We start from the raw sequence: 22539 nt of genomic DNA, 5'->3' as shown, positions 1-22539 counted from the left end.
GGGCTGAACTGGGTTTGGGCATATTTTCCTGTGCTGGTTTGAAGTGATCAGGTACATGACTTATGGTTACTCACATCATGATGGGATCTATAGCTGAACTCCTGATGGTTGCTACTATGGTTAGCTTAAAGAGAGAAGAGGAGGCATGGCTCGCATAAAAGTGACGTGTTTCTCAACATAAAATATTTTCCTTGTATCAGGATACTATTAGTGTCTCACCGTATGCTGATCTGAGATTACTTAATATAACTGAGTCACAACTCAGGTGAGAAGAGCTTTACAAGCTTTACAAGGGAAATTCCAACATACCTGTTGCTTCACATCTGTATTTTAGTTTAGAATATTTCCCTTGACTCTGAATACTGTTAGTATCTTACTATGTTTTCATCTGAGGCTAGCCAGCTGTTTGAGCTTCATCTCAGATGAGAAGGGTTTTTCTAGTATTTAAGGGAAAACACAACATGCTGCTGCATAGATTCAGGACTGTGGATTGCAGTGGCTCTTCCTGTTAATACTCAATAAACAGAAAACATTTTGTTTTGTGTGATTGGCTCTCAGCTCTCTAAAGCTCAAACAGCAAAGCCTTTTCCACCATCGAACTGTCTGATTGTTTGCTTTACATAGTCATTTCCTTCATGTAATATCTCTGACTGAATTTAACATAAAAGAGTGCTCAAGTGATTTAATATTGCACTTTCATATTTGGGGGACTCACAAGAGACAGAAAACTAGTCACAGCTCCAAAAACACAGCATCACTACACTAACCATCATGCAGCCTGATGGCATCGTCCTCACACTCTTGGCCTGGTCATCATGCACCAGTAAAGCTATTTTGATGTGTAAAATTGGTGGAAGTCCTCTTGAAGTTTCAAACAGGTATATGCTCCACGCTGTAGCTGAACTGAAAACTTGACTGACGCACTTTGAATAGCTGAGTTGACAGTTGACACATGACTTGGCAAGACAAGACGGTCAACACCCAGTACACTTACACACTGTGCATGTGTGAGTGTCAGTGAGTGATGGATCACTGGTTACTAACATTTTCAGGCAAATTGATGCTTATAGACAGTTTCAATTATATTCTAGACTCAGACATTAATTCCAGGCAGGTGTGAAGATGCCTTTGAAACAGCATTTAGACCGTCATGTTGGGAATGTCGTCAAATACAGTTGAATAGTTAACAAAATAAATAAAACGTGAAACATACAAATAATACAAATCATGTATTTTTTGTGGGAGCATCTGAGTGAGAACAGTGCAGGTGTCTGAACCAAACTGTATCAGCTGACACAGCGTTTATGATACACATTGTTTTACTTTCAATGAAAAGGAATATGAAGTAGTGTGAAGTAGGTCTTACATTAAAAAAAACAAAAGCAAGTGATGACTGCTTTCTGGTTATGATTTATTAACCTCCACTACACACCAGATGCCAGAAGTATTACTAAATATTATTTTTATGTGTTCTTGTTCTGCTTATAAATGAAATCATTTTCAAGGTTAATCTAAAAATGAATAAACATATTGAAAAACAAGTAAGTAGTAGTCATTACAACCACAACTTATATACAGAAGAATAAATAAGTTAAATAATTTCCAGTTTTAAAATATTTACATTCATTCACATGTATAGATTGTATTTGTTATTTCACAAGGAAGGCAATGGAGTACACCTGAGAGTTGAATGCTTGTGTTTCACAACCAGAGCTGCAACTCTGCTCTTAAGAAATCAGACACCGAAATGTAACAGCACAAATAATCTCATGACACCTCTCCAGTGAACTGTTTGATATGTTCAGTATTAACAGTCAGAGTGAGGTGTGTAATACAATAACCTCTAAAGCTCCCCAAGAACACAATACTGAGCTGTAACACTATGCTGTAATTAAACTGATACACAAGTAGTAGTTAACTCAAAACATGTTAGCGTGAGTCTGGGTCAGAGTGTAACTCTGAGGTGTCAGTATGTGTTGTACTTGGACATGGCTTTGACAATCTGTGTCAGACAGTGTCCGAACTCGTCCAGGATCATGTGCTCAGCCTGGGCGAGGCTCTGGGCCTCCATCTCAGCCTCCTCAGCCTGGGCAAGCAGACTGGCACACACAGCCTCCACCACAGCAGGGGTTATCACCGACACGTCCCATCTGGACACAGAAACATGCTCTTAAGCCTGTTCCTCTGGTACTAACATCACACTAAACATGCATTAATGAAGCACGGCAGCTGGGACGTGACCCCTTGAAAATCAGGAAATAGAGAAATGGTCATTCACGCTCTGCCTCATGCAAACATTTTGCATTTTTTTCTTCTAAATCTCTCGATTTTGTTTCTGTGAGTTTTTCTTGTACAGATGTTCTTCGTCAGACTCTCTCATTTCAACCTAATAGCCACCTGTTACAGGATTTGATTGGTGATTTTCTTTATTTTTCTTATTGTCTACAAATCTTATGTTTGGAGCCAACTAAGGCTGCGTTCAGAACAAATCAGGTGGTGTAGTGAAAACATAAGTCCTCCCATTCATTTGAATGGGGGTAGTGCGTTTCGGCTCCATTTTGACCACTGCGGAGCCAGAGTCAACTTTTGGAGAAACGCAACATCACTGCGGCTGAAGGCTGCGGTAGCCAATGACAGCCGGAGATCAGACTAAGCTGTAAACTCTGCCATGAGAGAAGACAAAGACATTACTAGGACGAGGGGAGGACATTTCTCTTTGTTTGATAACATTAAAAGTAAAGTTAGACTTCGCTGACTGCCTCCTGACTCATTTTAAAAAAGATAAAAGAGAGAGAGAGAGCACCAGCGAGAGAGAGAGAGAGAGCGGTGATCGAGCGAGCTAGAGAGTGAATGAAGAGAGGGAGCGCTGGTAGCGAGAAAGTCGGTGAATCAGATCAATAAAACGTTATTTTCTAATTGTTTCACAGCCATAAAGTTCTAGAGCACAAATAAACACACCCACACCCCCACACACACCTCCACTCAACCCTGATGCTGAACGCTGCACCGCCTGATTTAGTCTGAATATGGCCTAACAAGTATTGCATGTGTATCTAAAGCCTGGTATATCTTTATACTTCTGTCCAAACACTATTTAGGATTAGGGCCACATGTGAAAAATCAATTTGAGTTCTGAGTTTAAAGTGAGAATTGTGAGAAATAAGTCAGAAATCTGAGTTTAAAGTTATAGCTCTAGCCTGCTTCTCTCTATGTTAACCATCTGCTCACAAGTAATGACAACACAGCTTGAACACTACAATCAGAAAAGTTAACAAATGTGTTGACATTAGTTTTAGTATGAAAGAGCTGCTGGTACTGCTGATCCCACAGACAATCAACTGGCAAGTCAGCAGCCACACAGCTCATTGATGTCACTCAGTGGTCACCAAAGCCAGAACAATTCTACTCCATATCCAAAAGCTGCTCTCCAGGTGATTGTACATTACCTGCCTGGCAGAAAGTTTAAGTAAATGTCCAATAAAGTCAAACACCAGGCGAGATGCAGATATTTTTGGGAGTTAGTAGATCCAACCACAGCTAAATCACAGCTGAATACTTGGCTTACATTGGTCAGGTGGCCTGAAAGAAGCCTCCTACGGCAGTCACATTGTTTTGTTTCTAATGGATGTGTAAGGAGGTAACTTTGCTCACTCCTCACAGTGTCTACACAGCCTGCTCAGTGAAAGCAACATCTGCAGAGCAGCAGCAGCAGCGTCAGTCTTCTGTCAGTATGTCAACTCTGTCTCCCAGAAATTATGTTAATATACAACTAAATCACATTCCCAATTATGTTTGCTGGCTAAATCACAAAAAACTGTTGTTCATCAATGTGAGTAATTGTTGTTAATGAACGTATGAGTGAAATGTTCACATATAGATCTTTTCTTTTTTTCACCAAAATATCTGATTTTGTAGTACAATATGTGCTAGTTTGATCATGGTCTTGGTTTAGTACAGTAAAAAGTCTGCAGTGACTTGAAGCACAACATTATTAACATTTAAGCGAAACGACGATCTTTCACTCGGGTTGACTCAGGATGCGGACCCCCAGAACCTCCTCCCTCTGACTTAAGAGCAATATATAAATGTTACCTGTGAATATAATCCACGCAATGATTATGCCTTCAGAGCACAACTTATAATCACTGTAGTTATGCATATAAAAAAAAACAAAATAGGCTTGAGGCTTAAAAATACAGTTCTGTTTGCGGAACATTAGTTTTACAAATCTAAAGCAGTCATAATGTAGTATGATGCACTGTGTCAAACTCCACCAACTCACTTGTCCTTGACATGTACAGCCTTCTCGCCGGGACACATTTCTGAGCCGTCGTCATAGTTTCTACAGCCGACACATTTACAGCTGGAGGTGCACATGATGTTGGCCTGCAAACACAGACAACAGTATAACTCACTCTGAACTAAACTGGTCTAAATGTTGCATTTCTACACTTGCATGTTATTTGAGGTCACTGATTTTCTACTTTTAAAAAGAAATTCAATACAAGCGTGTGTAGAAATGGCTGAATTTATAGAGACACATGCCCACATGCTTACATATTAATCCATTTGTGTTTCCAATACTGCATTAATTCTCTGATTGGAGAGCAAGCAGCAACAACTGCACTGAGTACTGGAGCCTGACAGACCTGTCAGTCAAACAGCTGGAGGTGAAGTTAGCTAATGAGAAATGTGTTTATGTTGGACTGAGTGAGAGAATTTGTCTTTCAATGACTGAAACTAAAGTTTTAGCTTTGCTGGAGCCAACATCTAGCAACTCTTAGCAGAAATATAGCATAAGATCATGCTCACACCCACAACAGCACTGCACTGTGTGGACCAATCAAAGATGTGCAAGTGTCCAGTAAATTCTGCCTGAAAGAAGCTTAAAGTGCTGTGTGATTCCTCTGTGATACACCTTCAAACTGGATCTTCTGGTTCATATTTCATGTCCTCATGACTGTGTAGTGTTTCTCTAGAAGGCTGCTGTCTGTCTGAATCTGCTGATACTTCCAGTCTGGCTTCAGCACCAGGTCTTGGTGGTTGCTGCCTGGTTTATTTCAGTGCTTGAATCTGTGCAGAATATCTAAGTAAACCAGGTCACTTTGTAGGTGTGTGTGTGTGTGTGTGTGTGAACCTCATAGCACTCGCAGTAGTTCTTAAGGCAGCCAGAGCGTTTACAGTTGCAGCCTTTATTATGCCAACCTTTGACCTCTCCTGACTTCCCACCAGCAATTTTTGGCCTGAAGGCATCTGGGTTACGACCTAAACAGGACTACAGAATCACAATTACAGTAATGATTAGAACAAGAATGGGGAAGTGACTCATTAAAACTGTAAATATTCCTTAACCAATGGCAGGCAAAACTAGTGAAAAGTAAAAACATATAAAAATTAGATTTTTTTTCACTGCATCATTGTACACAACAGAGGAGAACAGCATGATAGACTCAATCATAAGGAAAGTGAAAGTTATTTCTTTCTTTGCATGTGAATCTGATGTTTTCACATCACAGATGGTGATCATCACTAGCAGCCAAAATAAGCTTCCAGCGCAGGGTGTCTGGGCTCAACCTTAAGGACAGTTTGAGGAGCTCAGATATCATTAATCCTCCTGTTGTCTTCCTGTCAACCACGCAACTTTTGTCCTCCCGGCTCAATTTTGACTCGGGAGGACAAAACCATCCATGTGATTTTCAGGTAATTAGATGAAAGGAATTCATATTTCTGATATTTGACCCGAAGACAACAGGAGGGTTAAGGATGAATAGAACTGCTGCTCCTTCACTTTGAAAGGACTTTGTCAAATGTCCCCACCAAAGAGTCACCTGTCACCACTTCCCAGGCAGAGGAGGGCGAATCAAACACTCCCACCTGAAAGGAACATCCCTCTCAACTGCAATCAACTTACTAAAGAGGCAATATATGCTGCCTTCCTCCCTTTGTTCTTCCTTTTTGACTCCATCCATGTGTTGTGTGCATCATGCCAGTGAGATTTATTCATTATTTGATTTTAATTAAACTCTCACATAACTTATATTCATATTTTGGTTTTGTTATCTATGCTTACCTGTTTTTTTTTTATATGATAGTCTTTTTGTTGTCTCTATGCAGAGCTTGCACCACATCTATCTGCTCTGGGTCTCTCACAGTCACTTCAGCCCAACCAAACATTTTAATAATAATAATAAGAGAAGATACCACTGGCAGTGCAGCAGTGTAGTGATGTCCTCCAACATGACAAACCACAATGTGAAATATCAGTCTCTGTATGTCTCCCCTTAAAATAACTTCTGACAAACATCTGCAGATTCATTCAAAACATTTGCAGTTTGTAAAGTTGCTGCTCAGATACTGAAAGCACATCATTTAATAACCCAGGTTATGATGAGCATGTCTCATTATTTTTAGGGATAATCTAAATTTGTAGATTAAAGATTTTAGAGAAAGTGGAAATATGTAAATATATCTCACATCACGTCAAAATATATCCTACCCGACCCGCTGTGAGAAAATCCTGCTCAGGGATTTTCAGCCTTACAGAAACTCATGCATTTTAACTAGATGAGGAATCAAAACTATCTAAATTTGGGTTTGATATTATCCCTGAGTTAGTGCTGTTATCTGTCCTTGTATAAAACTGTGTTAGGACATCACTATCTGCTGCAGCATCCCATCACTACAATTTATAATAATAAAGGGGTGTGTCGATTTGATAAAAGAAGTGAAGGATGGTCTCTCATTTCCTCATTCAAGACTCCTCCAGCCAGCCTCCAAATCACATCAGATCCATTTCCAGGTGAGGAAACATGAATAAGGTCATAAGAAGCACCGTGTTTCCCATGTGGCCTGAACACACCCTGGCTTCTCACGGGAGAGCTGGAGAACAACATCTGTACATACATAGTACAGAGTACATAGTACATATAATGTCCTCACAAGTGACAAAAATGAAAGTGTGTGTTTGAGACACACAGCAGAGAGTGAGGGAACATGTCTCCCCATGAGTGTTTTCCAGTAAGACTGCTGATGAATCAGATCCACTAATAGTGTGACACCTGTCACCCTGGCTGAAACACCAATTAGAAACAATCAATGCTGTCAGCCCAACTCACTGTGTACCCTCTGCATCAGCAACAATCCATAGTGTTTCAGCTGTTACTGATTGATTAGCCAGTCAGCTCACACAGCAGTCAGCCATCCTGTACCATCCCACAGCTGGATGATGCTTACATATATTGCTCACTATCAGTGCGCACTGCAAGCAATTTAATCGACGTTTTCTTTTGTCCTTTTCACTTCCTCTCTTTGTATCTGATACTCACTGTGCAAGTGACAAATTTCTAATTATTTCTTAAAATATTAAAATATTCCGTTTGTGCAAGACCAGTGTTTCAGTTTCTAATGAAAGCCTGGTGAAATCACTGAATACAGAGTGTTTACATTCACTTGATTCATGTCTTATTTCAGTAATAATGTCACAGCTTATTGATTCTAATGTAATTAGTCTATATGTTTTCCTTTGTTAGTCAGTGTGTGGTATTACTTAGTTGTTCAGCAATCTGGTGACAGTAGTATATCAACTACTCTACATTAAAGTAGTGGGAGTAATTATCTTACACAGTATGTACAAATCAGTACAGTTATTTGATACAGATAGACTACATGGCTTAGCTAAATTAACAGTGAATGGATCTAGACTCCTAGATGGTCTGGTCCTCATGGTGGACTTGCTATGTTTTCAAATGCTTGGACTGCCACATATTTACATTTACATGAAACCAAATTATACATACAATTAAGGGAGATTAAATTAAAATTAAACTAAATTAGAGAGTTGGAGTCTGCCAAATGTCCAATTTCATGATTGATCATCTGCTATATAAACATTGTGTCTTTTTCCATTGATTAAGTGACTTCATTTATTCTATTTCAATATGTTCTGATATTTTACAGGCACACTGTGAAGCACTTCACTAAACTGCCATAAAATGTGTTTGTAAAGTTGATGATATGAATGTGTTCACAGGAAGCGTCGCAAACCTTGATTGCTTTGTGACGCTTCAGCTCATGCTCTGCGTTGTTGTGACAGTTAGAACAGTCACAGTTGCTGCACATCACTCCATTGGCAAAACACTCACAGTAGCTGAAAGAGATAAAACACACACACACACACACAAATACACCGCATGACATTACAAGATGTAAAGTCTTCTGCTTCTCTTGTGGGTTTATGAGGAATAACAGAGTGAATTTGGGAGAGAGAATGAGACACAGGGATATTTACTAAGGCTAAAAGATGTTAATGAGGTCAGCTGCAGTTCATTTGATTTGCAGTAAGTGTTAAATAGGAGCTAAATAAGATGTGATATTGAACTGTGACAAAGCATGAAAGAACATATTTTCTGCTGTTGAACCTGGAAAATTTCTTGAAGAGAAGACATTTTGGGATTCACTCATTCAGACAATAAGATCAGTGATTGAATGACTCATGAAAAACAGGTGTGGGATATAGTTTTATATAGATTATAGCTGTAAACAGAAAATATCACGGCCTTCTAAATAAGTATTACTGGCTGCTTCAGTCATGTTGCACTGGACTGGAGCTGCTGCGAAACATTAAAAAACTCAGAATAACAGCAGGAGACAACTGCAGGAAACAGAAACACTACATCATACTATCAAGAAAACTAATGATAATACGAGGCTATACTCACAGTTTGAGGCACTGAGATCTGGTACAATGACAAGGTTTCCTGGACTTTGATTCACACAAAGTCCCAACAGTTCTACAGGAGTAAAAGGAGCAAATACACCTTTCAGTTTGAAGTCCATGTTAAATAAAGCTAAATGTAATACCAGTAATCTGCTACTGACCACAATGAGGGCTGAGGGTGCGTTGTTTTATACTATGTAGGACAGTGTACACACACACAGGCTATTAGTGAATGCAGCCTCACATTGTCAGCTCCAATACACTACTGACTCTCATTAGCTGAGACAAAACAGCAGTAAAAAACACTTGATCAATATAAATTAGACACAACTAGGATTGGTGCAAAGACCAACATTTCTTCCACTGCAAGAATCTTTTCATGTACTTGGGAATTAAGCTAATTTTGAAAAGGTAGCCAAATGTATTCAGCTGTCTTTTCCAACATAAAATCCTTGTTGACTGTGTCTCAGTTTCATATCTCAATACAATGCATAAGGACTGAGACATAAATTGTGCTTTTAACAATAACTGGATGGAGAAGGATGTTATTTTTCCATACTTTTAATCCACCATTACAATTTTCGTCATTGCAGTCTATTGTAACTGTCATGTATCAAGGTTGGGAATGCAATCCACAAAAAGCTTGAGATACTTTAGATACATTTTTCGTTGCCTTACGCTGTCAGTGCTGGACACGGTTCCACAGTTCTTACCGTGCTGGAGGGGCTTGAGGCTGCATGTTAGCTGTCTGATCTCTGGACTCATACAGAGGACAGGCTGTCTGGTGGTACTGGAGAAGGTATATATGAATGAATGATTCAATACAGGAAGAATCTATCAATCAATCACTGTGAAACTGGAGCTAGGGCTGGAGTTAATGAGCTTAAGTCCAACAAAGACTGGTGATCTCTAGATAGAAGAGGAACAAACTCTTTATTTCCCTACCTGGCTGGGAGTCCCCAAAACATCTGCTAAACACAAAGGAAAAGAGAATAATGGGCTAGCAAGTTATTGCTATGCAGTACACATTTTCATGTACTTCCTTGTTGGGATGTACAGGATCATTTAATCTGACAACAGGCAGGAGTTCTTCCTCTGTGGTGATTTTGTTCCGGTGCTTTGGTGGAGAGTCTCAGGAAAGAGACACTAAACCATGATCCATGTTCTTTCATTACCTACAGCACTCATTGATTTGTCTGACTTCATTCATTACCTGGCACAAAACTAAACTGAAGCTAACACATAACTCAGCCAAACTTGTCCTAACCTTTCCCCTGAATCTGCTCATCATGTCTTTGAGCTGGTGCAGACTCCAGGGTAAAGAACACAGGTCCTGGATCACAGGGGTTCACCAGCACAACCTGTCCACCTCCACTCACATTACACACCACCTATACACATAAGAGGAAGACTTTTATTAGGACAATTGAAAGAAATTTCATTACAACTATTTTGATAATTGTTTATGTAATTTTTCAAGCAGAAAGTATCCTCAAATCTGAGAATGTGTATTTATATCTTATCAGATATATCTAATAAGATGCATCAAACTTGCAAAGAAAAAGAGAGAGAGAGCGGGAGTGAGCAGCAGGTCATAAAATATAAAAGAGAGCAGAGTCAAAAGAGTGCAGTTAATGATGTATTGTGAAAGGTAAAATCAAGTTCATATTCAGGTTTACAACAACAAAAACAACACATCTCCCTGTTGCTTGTTTACTGTTTCAAAAATAATCACATATTGTATGTATGTAATGTTACTGTTCTCTAATTCTTCCTAAGAACAGCTGTTATCTATCTTTATAAATGTATGTATTTTCACATAATTGATTCAGTGCAGCTCTCTGGATGTTTTTGTGATGCGACTACCCTAACCCTAACCCTAACCCCCTCCTAACCCTAACCCTGTTTGATGTCATTGAGACTGCTGCTGAATAAAAGTAAAGTCATGTTTCTTTACCCACAGCAACGTTCCCCTTGTGACTTGTGTGAATTCCTTCTATTCTATTTATGCCTAACCCTAACCCTAACCCTAACCCTAATCCTGCCTAACACTAACCCTGCCTAACCCTAACCCCTAACCCTAACCCTAACCCTAATCCTGCCTAACACTAACCCTAACCCTGCCCAACCCTAACCCCTAACCCTGCCTAACCCTAACCTTAACCCCTAACCCTGCCTAACCCTAACCCCTAACCCTGCCTAACCCTAACCCTAACCCTAACCCTAACCCTAACCCTTACCCCTAACCCTAACCCTAACCCACATGTGGAGAATTTTCAACACAAAACTTACCATTGCAAATTGGGTAAAATTTTTATTGATTATTGTAAGGTTAATGTAACATTACTTGGACTAGCCCCCGACAGAGAAAAACAGGCAGGCAAGAACAGGAACATGTGAGTGTCACATAGTGCCCCCTGGGTAATGCAGTTTATTTGGGGCCATTATGAATCGCCCAGAGAACCTGATATGGAGAGGGCAGAAAAGAGAACCGGCAGTTTGTGAGAAGTGCCGGTGCATGTGAAAAAAGTCAAGGTACACCAAAGAGTAAAATGTAGACGTGCCGGTACTGCATATACTGCAAATAGGCTGTTATTGTGGGGCAATTCTCCACAATTTCTTTTTCCTTAAAAGACTACTCCACTGATTCAGCATTGCATTCCTACAACACTGTTGGACTCACAGTGGACATTTAGCATGACAAATATGAATGCAGCAGAACCAGAATTAATGTTGTTTTTAATTCCATCAAAACCTGACTCCGACATTACCCACAATGCATCTTGACCTGATCCACTCAACTGTACAGATTCAGGTGTATTATGCTAGTAGCGGCTAATGTAGCCTAGAGCTGCTAGCCTCAAGCGGAGATGAGGAGCAGCTACAGAGGTCTGGTAACCTCACTTCTTTCAGATTTTTTTAATTTTCAAACTTGTAGTCTTCAGCCCCACTGACTCAAGTGACATCATTTGAGGCAGTTTATCAGATTTCACACAGCTCGCTCTGGAGACACAAAAGGCTTTAAACACACTGAACTCCTGGAGACACACGCTGATGTGTAAAATCAGTGGAGATATCCTTTAAAGACATAATGGAAACAGATTGAAACTAAACTCTGATGAGATATTCTTTATTTTGAGTGGAATGAAATGCTAACAGTGGAACTTACAGGCTGTGTGATATGGGATGTGACTCCAGTCAGTCCATCCTGAAACTGCTGGTGGTCCATGGCCTGTGGTACACAGATACCAGCTACAGGGGCATGTAAATCCCCCTAAAAAACACACACACATAGAAACAAATGCACAATGTATGAACTCTATCATAATCCATATAAAAACGGTTGTATGTTTCTGAATGTTTGATCTCACCGGCATCATGCTGCATAGAATGGGTTCATTGGTAAACCAAGGAGCAGAAGCTGAGCTGTGATGGCTGCTGTCTGGTGGACCAGGTACAGGGCTGAGGAAACCAGGACCAACTCACGTCACCTTACAATTCCTAACACCAGCTCCAAAACATCATTACCCTCCCACATAGGCCTGCTACATACTCAGCATGGCTCAGACCCCCATGTCATTAAATCTACCACAGCTGCCACCACTACAACACAGGTTTATTTCTAATACTGAAATATATTATGTCTGTTCATTTACCTGATTTTGAATAGAGTCTGAGGAAGTGATGCAAATTAAAGTGATGGAAAGCATTTCACATTTTTTATACGAGTTTATACCATCTTTCAAATTAGAAGTTTCAGAAGTTTCATTGTAGAATAATGAAACAATCCCAGTAGGAATTGATGTATTTTATGTTGCTTTCATATGGAAGCAGAAACAGGTCATACAGAATTGAATCTTATGAGCAACTGAATACTTGATTATGAAATTTAACCATCACTGAATACTTAACGTTGAAATTTAAATGCCTTGGAATTTATGGCATTGAAATATTTTACTTTGAAAACCATCTATCTGAATGTATGTGGTTTGTTTTTTGTCATGTCAGAAAGTAGATTTAAAGCGATCTTTTTAGACAAATTCAGATAGAAAATTCAAATATCTACCGGACTGAGAATGGCGCCCATTCAGTCCTATAAGAATTGCTTGCCTGGCGCCTATGGCAAAAAAGGTTTCTAGCGTCCAGGTGTGTTGTGCAACCCACTGACTATGTTTCCCCTGCTTGGCACATAGACTCGAAGAAAGTTTTACAAATTTAAAAGCTTGATGGATCAAAATAGAAAATCATATTTGACCTTGTTTGCAGTTGGAGGTGTCCTGTCAACAGTTACAGACATCTCTTTTACAATGGTGGTCTATGGGGAAAATGCTTTTGGGCCACAGGGGGATTTTTCACTATAATACCACGATTGACCTCTGGGGAAAAATTGGCTGCAAGGCTGAGCAGCAGTGCTGTCTCTAGCTCTATAATACATCCTTGAGAAAAGTTCAGATGAACTAAAAGATTAGCTGGAAGTGCTACAGTATAAATTCAGTGATATTTAGATTTAAACATAAAGTTATTCAATGATGGTTACATTTTGCATTTAAGCATTCAGTTGCTTGGAAAATTCTAATTATTATGGGAACTTTTTGGTTCTATACTTTAAGCCCATTCATCTCAGCCTCTGTGTCAGTCTTGATATTGCCACCAGATGGCACCAAAGTAAGAAAACAATTAAAGCTTACACATACACATTTGCTGGAGGCAGCATATTTACTGCTACCTGACATTTGGTGTCACTTATTCTGTTAAAGGAACATGCTACAGTGGAATACAACCTATACACTGAAGTGAATTAGGACTTACCCAGTGAGGAGGTTATACTGGCTAGACTGGGGCTCTAGGAGGTAGTCTGGATAGGTCAGCTGACACTGAGAGGACTGATACAGACAGTGGAACCTGCAGTCAATCAATCAATTCATCAGTCTTTGCCCAGGAAAAATGTACATTCACCATATCTGTGTGAAAGCATGTGAAACCATGTGTATATTAGTCCTTTAGGACATGTTTCAAACATGTGGTGAAGGCAGGAGATGTGTATAATATAGTATAATAATGTATTTGGCCAGAGAGGCATTTGGTTATGGTTGACAGAGAAACAAAAAAAGAGAAGGTTTTCAAAGTAAACAAATGATCAAAGTCAGAAACGTGTTTGTGAAAGTGAATGATTGAACATTATACCTATAGCTGAGAGGATCCACCATTCCTGGCTGGGTGGAATGTTGGAGAGGTTGAGGAACCATTCCAGGCGGACTGACATCTGAAGGGGGCCCTGCCCATACCTGGGTCCCGACAGGGCCATGGGGGACATTACTGTCCCTCTCAGAGCCACAGTCATTTGAAGAAGGGTCATCAGCATCATTATTCTCCTCTTTGCTCTGAGTTGTGTTCTGCTCAGTCTCAGTACTGTCCATCCCGCCAGAGAAGAAGGCACCTGCAGAAATCGGTGAACATCAACGATGCCAGTCAGGGAACTGACAGAAATGTACTGTAACTGTCTATGAAGCCAATAAGATCTAACGCTAACTTTCAGTGAAGTTAACTTTCATTTCCGCATGACTTTTTTCTCCATATATTACGACGTTTTCTCAAATTATTATGATTTTTGTTTTTCTGGTGAAATATATAACTATATTCTCGGATTTTTTGCTAAATTTTTCATCAATTTCAGATTAGTTTTCCTCAACACTGGTATACGTTAGCTAACTTTATTAGCGTTAGCATTTGCCCAGTGTTAGCAAAATTGAAGTTATGTTAGTTAGCCAAATTTTAAAGCTGATTCAAATGTATTCATTTTAACTAAGGAATAAAAACATTATTGATTTACGTTACCAGTATTGATGTTTTTTTCCACACAGTGCTAACGTCGCTTGTTTTACGACTCCTTAGACCGAGCGCACTGTTGCTATGAACGACAGTCGGACTGATGCCTTCAGGGACTACGCAAGTGTAGAAATGACGATAATCTACATAGTAAAGCGAGAAAAGCAAGAGAAGACCGCAGGTAACTTCGGGACCCGATATGCTGACATGGGGCCTGAAGCACCAGCATGAACGTGTTTAACTGAAAAGGTCAACTCTATAGCACTCTTTTTAAAAACCGTTAGCTGTCACCTTGTCGTTTTACACTGTAAATTGGCTATTATGTTTCATATTGTCATATTTCTGTCTTTTGTTCTTTGAATAGCTCTTCCTTTGATTGGAAGGGGTTGAAAGGTCTGAAGAATTTAAATCAGAGCAAGGGTTTTAAATCTGTAGGCCTATGTCAAAGTAGTATGTGCTTATGATACACATTTCTCTTCTTAAATTATCTGAACATACAAACAAAAAAGCTGTTAAAACTTATAGCTCCTGTAAGCTTTACAAGATATGTATTTAATAATTTCTTTTTCTCTTTTCTTTTTCTTTTATTACAGCCTTTAGTCCCCCTGGCGTGTTTATAGACACAGGTTGTATACACAAGGTGCAGTTTACTTGCTGTATACTTGTCTCAATGAAGCTCTTATAAGAATAAAAATCAATTAAATTTTCTGCTGTAGCCGAAAACTCAGTTGTATTTAACCCATGAAAATTAGAGTCACTAAAAATCTATTTTCAATGGTGAATTTATTATTTCCGACAATACCTAAAGGCAACCTGATGCGTGTAAACTAAATACTTAGGTTTACGAGTATCAGTGAAGGCAGCATGCGCAACGTGTTTACGTTGAACTTCCAACCGTTACAGTTCAGTTGAGTAACTCGTGATAACTGTAGCTCGACATCCCTGCTCACACGGAGTCAGTGTGAAGATGAGTGCGAGTTTAAGGAAATGTCAATCCATTCTGATTACGGGCTCCAGCAGAGGAATAGGACTGCAGCTGGTGAAAGAGTTAGCTAAAAGCACCGACCGACCCGCTACGATAATAGCGACAGCCCGCAACCCGACTGGCTCCAAGGTAATGAATATCCACAGATGTCACTGTTTCAAATGTTGATCACCATCATCATGTCACAACCATAAAATGTATATAAACATCTTTATATACACCACACAGGCACGCGAGCTCCAAAATATTGTCTGTTTTGTCTCGTGAGGGACCGCGACACCAGACTCCTGTTAAAACTCAGTGAATTTAACGTCACAGCTACAGCTGAACGTCCTGAAATCAAAGTGTATATGTGTGTGTGTGTGTGTGTGTGTGTGTGTGTGTGTGTGTGTGTGTGTGTGTGTGTGTGTAAACACTCACTGGCCACTTCAGGTACAAGTGTGTAATGCTCTAATGCAATCCACTACAACAGCTCTGCCATAAATTCCACATTTACGAAACTTAGGCATTTTCAGTTTTTGTTGACATTGTCACAAAGTAGATAATTCTACTTTATGTTTATTATTGAGGTCGTAGTGGGTGACGGTGGTGTAATGGAGTGCATTAGATTGAATGGTGTTGCTAATATTTTGTCCTCTCCATTAACATACATGAGGAGGGCAAAATATAAGTAATATAATCACCTTAATGACAATGTCAACAAAAACTGAAAACGTATAAGCTTCATAAATGTATAATTTATGGATTGTATTAGATGTGTAGCTAGTGAGGTGGCCAGTGAGTGTACATGTATTTTACATACATACATACATACATATAAATGTGTGTATATCTATATATGTATGTATATGTGTGTGTATATATATATAGTAGTGAAAATGAGTTGTGCATCCAAACTATAAATTTATGCAAAATTGTCCTGAATAATCTATTCACTCAATTTCCTACTTAACTTAGGATCTGCAAGAGCTGTCCAGTGTCCCAGGTGTTCATATTGTGACACTAGGTGAGTCTGTATATACTGACTTATTGCTAAGATGTTAGGTATATCAGGTATATAGACCATGCATACAGTCTGTCATATCACTATAGTAGTTTTCCTTTTAAACAAATGATTGCTGAACAGTGGCATAATCTGTTTGAATGAACCTACTATACCAATACACATCTACCCATATTATTTATATCACTAATTCATTTTCTAGACTCACCGTCTGTTTAACTCATACATGTGATATTGCAGTATATAACATCTTTTGACAGTGTCAATCATGCTAACACTAACAATACTGATATTTACAGGGCTGAAACTGTAAATGATCTTCTGTCCTTTTTACAGACACAGACAGCCAGCAAAGTATCAGCTCAGCCTTGGAGGATGTCCAGTCCATCGTAGGAAGTAAGGGACTGAACTGTTTGATCAATAATGCTGCCATCAACATCTCTACAAACATAGACACTGTTACCCCGGAGGCCATGATGAAGACCTTCCAGACAAACAGTGTTGCACCACTGTTTGTCACAAAGGTACACCTGCAGTCTGCAAATGTGATACTGAGCATCAGACAGCGTTAAGCTTTGTTTACTTTGTTCTGTGTATCGCAACATTAAAAGAGTTGTTACAAAATTTTAAAATTATTTTGCTGTTTTGTTAGGTCATTTTCTGACAATAAGTAAAAGAGAACATGCGCTATAAAGACACAAAATGAACTACAATAGGAAGTTGTAGTGGAAGTAAAGGAAAGTAGGCTGCCTGGCAACAGTGGTAAACACCGATTTACCACCAAACATTGCATTTGTGTACTGTAATTACTGTCGCTTCCCTCCAAATTAAAATTGTTGCTCATCTCTCGATGTTTGATGGGACAGCCATCCCAGCTCCACCACTATCAGCAGGACCACTCACTTAGTGCTCTCCTAGTTATAAAAATTCAGAGGTGCACGACAACTTGCAGAGCTGGTTGAAAGATGCAAGGACACAAAAGATGCGATGACGTCATTTTCAGTGCATGCACCCTCTCGCTGGGGACACTGCAACAAGCATAAACCTAACTTCACGCTGATATTGGCCAGAATCACTGGATCAGGAACCTTTCCATCCCCGGGGGGGGGGGAAATACCTGTATGTTTCACTATCACTATATCCCCCAAATGATTACATTGCAGCCTGTTTCACAGCTGCCAGCTGAAGAGCTCTCACTCAATACTGGAACAGTTTTAAAAATTATTGTCCCCATTAGTCTCTTAGACACAAAATTATGGGAAATAGCGTCCAGGTTGAAAAATACTGAATTTTCCCTTTAATGCCTCAAACGCTAGCAGCAATGTCTAAAAGGCTTTTATGACTTCATGCAGTGTTTGACTGTGTTTTTTGCATACTGACATGCTGTACTGTATGTATGAAAGAATTACCGGTCAGTGTAATAATTCGTCCTCTCCACACTGATTATACTGTAAGAAATACTTGATCAAATCTACAAGTCCTTGTTCTGTATATCCCTCCACTGCAGCTCAGCAAGGAAACACAAATAAACACAAACTTTGCACTAAACAGATTAACATTGGAAGATACCCAAAGGGTAAAGGCACAGTAATGTACAGTAGTGTGCATCAACACAGTGCAGACTGCTGCAGGTTAGTCCAAGCAGACAAGTCAAGTGATGCAACACTGCCATCTGGTAACAATTCAACGTACCTGCACACTCACAGGTTACACACCTGTTCTTTTGTTTGATCATTTCTCACTCTTTGATCCTCAGCAAATAACAGATTCGACTGAAGTGTATTCCTCCCAAATTTGATATTTAATTTGTTTTCTCATGCACTGAGTAGTTGAAAAGAGAGGATCTGTGTTAATTGCAGGTCTGATCAACAAAAGAAGCATGAAAACTTTCTTCATTCATTAGAAAGATCTTTCTTCTCATGATCTTTTATTTCCCCCATGAACATTTATTATGGATAAATATTATAGTAGTCAGGTAGAGGACTAGATTTCCAGCAAGAAACACATTTTAATGTTTATTGTCATTTCTATTCAGTCACATGTGAGCCTGAAAATCTATGTGGGGCATTTGTGAGCACTGCTTACACACAGATCACAAATGTTGCCAGTTCCACATTTCACAAATGATTGTCACTCACAAATTGCAGATAAATTTGAGTCCTACATTCCTCTTGCATGCTCATGCAGGGGTCACCAGTAGATTAGTTAAACATGTCAAAATTAACATGAGAGGAAATAATTTCATGTTGCAAGTTGCAGTTGCAAATTTGGTGAAACACTACTGAGTATTGTGTGATATATTTTATTCCTCTAGTTCCCAACAACTGCACTGTTTCCTCCTGTTTGAGTAACATTTGTTAGAAACTACAGTGACCAGCTGTTTTAGGAAATTACTGAGTCTTTGAAAAAGTGAAACTATAAATTTGTTAGTAGTTTTCAAATATTTACATCTTCAGTAATACTGTATGCAAATAGTACTATTGATATATTTTTGTCAATGATTTCAATTAATATACTTGAATGTATTCGTCCAAATTATTTTCTACTTCTCTACTTTCTACATTCTTCCAAGCCTTGCTTTGTGATCTATTGACATCAGACTACATATCTGTAATCACCCCCAGCTGATCAGTTGTGCTTGTTGTGGTTCAGGCCTTCTTACCTCTGCTGCAGACTGCTGCACTTCAGTCCACGGGGATGGGACTGCACAGAGCAGCAGTGATCAACATCTCCTCCATCCTGGGCTCCATCTCATACACCTGTGGTGAAGGCGCTAGCTTTAAGAGCTACGCCTACCGCATCTCCAAGGTCAGACTCTCTCTTTTATTTTCTTTAGAGGCAATGTATGAAATTTTCATGAAGAATTTTGACAATTATGTGGTGTGTGTGTTTTTTTATTTCTGTCTCCACTTTCAAACAGTAGCTGAGGATGTAATGCTGGTATTTTTCTCAGCAAAACGTTGTTTTCTTATTGTGATAGGCGGCATTGAACATGGTGACGAGGTGTCTAGCTGCTGATCTGGGGTCAGATGGAATCCTTTGTATGTCTCTGCACCCCGGCTGGGTCAAGACTGACATGGGAGGGCCTCTCGTAAGTATCATTTCCTGTGGGTTAACAGGAAGTGGCATGTTGCAATGCAAATAGTTGGAAACATTTGGTATAATGTCGTTTTTAGACATTTTAATGCGAAATAGATACATATTAGAGCTTTCAGGCTTGAAGTTGTAAATGAGTGAGAGTGGTTGATGAGTTATTGAAGTCTTTCTGGGTCCATATTTCTGTGTGTTTCAGGCTGACTTGACAGTAGAGGAGAGTGTCTCTGGACTGCTGACTGTCCTCTCCAATCTCACAGATAATGACCATGGAGGATTCAAGGACCACCGTGGAAATGAATTACCATGGTAATTCATGAAACATCGGGTGTAAGATTGTAATCAAAAGTCTGCTCTGTTGAGGAAATATTCAAAGCAGCGTGTCCTGGTTTATTGTAAACAGATTGAAACAGAAAAAGTAGAATTTTTTTGGCTATTTCTCTTCTCCCCATCAAGAAACTGAACATATAGAGATAAAGGGCAAGCTGGTCATGAGTGTGTTATCACCGATGTCTCAAACATAAAACTTTTGTTTGATGAAGAAAACTGCTCAGCAAGATTTCAGATGTTTGCCCAGAGCGGAGCAAAATGTTGAGGTTTGCACTGGAATGTCAGTATTCTAAATCTACATGAATGTGTGATGTGTTTTTTAGGTCTCACCACATTTGTCCAATACATCTTTGACGTTTACATATTAGGCTTGGGCTGTATTAAGGTAGACCACGCTATTTATAAGTCCTAAAAGTATAATTTTCAATATCGTCCAAAACATATGCTTCCTTTTTCTTTTAAACTCAGAGACGTTCTATTAACATGATGTAGTGTAGTGCATAACACATGCCAACAGAAGTCAGTCAGTCATCATATAGGCAACTGATGGAAGAGGCAGACATCCGGACTGAGAAAGATGGTCATCATCTGTTGGAATGTTTTGTGTTCGGATCCAATGATGCAGGCGAGCCAGCCAACACAGACAAATCTCTAACCCTAAATCTAACCCAGATGAACATTAAAACATGTTTTTCTTGCTGTAATCATTCCTCCTGTTCATACTGACCATTAGAAGATCCCTTCATAATGACCTTACAATGGAAGTGATGGAGGACAAAATCCACAGTCCTCCTTCTGTGCAAAAATGTATTTAAAAGTTTATCTGAAGCTAGAATAAAACTTCAGCCGTTAAAATGAGTCAAATCAAGTAGATATCTTTCAACGTTACAGTCTTTTTGTTACTATACTTCCACCACAGCTCAACAGGGACACACTGTCTGAGGAAACACAAAGAGGAAATTTGATGCTAAAAAGACTGTAAATGTGGCAGATATCCACTTGATATGACTAACTCAGACTGATGAAGCCTCATATAAGCTTCACATCAACTTTTAAATGCATTTTTGCACTAAATGACTGTGTGGACACACTGTGGATTTTGCCCTCTATCACTTACAATGGAAGCACATTTGAAGGAGATCTTTTCATAGCCAGTATGAACATGTGGCAGAAAGGGGATGAGAAAAATAGAGCAGTATAGCCCTTTACATCCTGGAAGGAAAGGGAGGGGAAGTGGTACAAGAGAGGAGATAAATCAGACACACCTGTCAGCCAGGAGAAGGAGAAAACTGACAATAGCAGCATGGAGGAGAGCAGAGAGGACTGAGAGTGAAAGGGAGAAAATCAGTAAACTTAATCCAGTTTCTGAACAACCTGCCAAACCTCTTAAAAGAGAAATAGTGGACTACATAAAAGTAAAAGAGAGTGGAAGTAGTAAAAGAGAACCAACAACAATAATATTAAACAAGCTCACTACACGTGACTGTATACTCTGATGATATTTTGGAAGGTATCAAGGTATGAAAAAATAGATAAGGCCCAAGCATATTATGTATGCATACTGTATACTTTTAATTTCATCAAGTCATTATTCCAGCCAGACACTATCTGGATGTCATCATATCAATATCAATATTTTCATATCAATATTAAGACTTTTTAAAAACTTAACCATATGTCATTGCTTTTCTATATAATACAATGTATAATGTCATGAACTGTACTGTAGATTTACTTAAAATTGCAATAAAATCTGCTTTCTTATAAGTCAAATTTCTGCTTCACTTTGTATTGGACCCAATCCAGATTGGTGGTATGATTAATCTCTAACTGACTGTATTTTAAGAGGAAGATTTCCTTTGTCAATACAGTGATTTTAGAGCAAGCAGCCAATAGAAGAACTGCATATTATGACACCTCTGTATTAGCTTCAACATTTAGCCATGGTGGTTAAAGTGAGTATTTTGCTCCGGTCCAGAAGGTCCACAGCATCACAAGTCAGCTCTCGTTTAGTTGACACACTAACAAACTTTTATGGAAGGCCATTTCTGCCAGGTGTAGAAACAATGTATCGAAAGTTATGAGTGATGATAAGTCAAAATGACAAGATCTTCAGGCAGGATGTTTAGATGGTTAGTCACAATAAGGCTTACTATTTCTTTATACTATTTCATCAACAGTATTTTACTTTTGACATACCTCACTTTTCCTCTTTTTGTTTTCTTTTGCTGGCAGAAATGGGCTTCCATGTATTTTAGAGGCAGGGAAACAGACAGTAGTATGAACTTGAAGAAGTAATAGTGAATGAATACTGTATATAATCCACTATGATGTTTTCAGTGATTTTGATGATCAATATAATAGTCTTCAGAAACCTAATGATGAATCCAAAACGTGGAAAGGCTCTGAATAGATTATGAGATTATGAGTTTGAGACACTCCAGCATAGTTAACCATACTAGATAGTTGTGTTGCAATGATTAACTGATTCATAAGTTAGTTGTTGAACAGAAAACTATTTTGATAATTTATTGATAGCTGGTTCCAGCTTCTCAAATGTGAAATTTTGATGCTTTTGTTAGTCAT

General features: G+C 39.0%; 2 protein-coding genes across 3 annotated transcripts; one reads left to right on the top strand and one right to left on the bottom strand.

Annotated features, from left to right (window-relative positions):
- Positions 1–1390: 1390 nt before the first annotated feature.
- Positions 1391–14727, bottom strand: tesmin (testis expressed metallothionein like protein). Of its 2 annotated transcripts, none has more exons than XM_042411627.1 (13): positions 14552–14727; positions 13901–14153; positions 13526–13618; positions 12088–12178; positions 11886–11990; positions 9984–10107; positions 9662–9687; positions 9430–9506; positions 8718–8789; positions 8044–8146; positions 5138–5275; positions 4283–4386; positions 1391–2150 (listed from the first exon to the last, which is right to left on the bottom strand). In XM_042411627.1, the coding sequence occupies exons 2-13, from the start codon at positions 14131–14133 to the stop codon at positions 1967–1969; spliced, it is 1350 nt and encodes a 449-aa protein (XP_042267561.1). In that variant the 5' UTR covers positions 14134–14153; positions 14552–14727; the 3' UTR covers positions 1391–1966. The 2 variants fall into 2 exon arrangements, with proteins under 2 accessions (XP_042267561.1, XP_042267562.1); XM_042411628.1 differs by having other exon boundaries at positions 9662–9684; positions 14552–14725.
- A 275-nt stretch (positions 14728–15002) lies between these two features.
- zgc:110339 (uncharacterized protein LOC550490 homolog) lies at positions 15003–20699 on the top strand. Its single transcript, XM_042411629.1, has 6 exons — positions 15003–15656; positions 16485–16533; positions 16867–17054; positions 19183–19338; positions 19511–19621; positions 19823–20699. Exons 1-6 carry the CDS (start codon positions 15510–15512, stop codon positions 19934–19936), a joined length of 765 nt encoding a protein of 254 aa, XP_042267563.1. The 5' UTR covers positions 15003–15509; the 3' UTR covers positions 19937–20699.
- The last annotated feature ends 1840 nt before the right edge of the window (positions 20700–22539 follow it).

Source organism: Thunnus maccoyii, chromosome 5 (genome assembly GCF_910596095.1).
Source record: "Thunnus maccoyii chromosome 5, fThuMac1.1, whole genome shotgun sequence".
Taxonomy (NCBI): Eukaryota; Metazoa; Chordata; class Actinopteri; order Scombriformes; family Scombridae; genus Thunnus; species Thunnus maccoyii.
The sequence above is the reverse complement of the archived record's forward strand: the minus strand, read 5'-3'. Positions and strand labels throughout refer to the sequence as shown.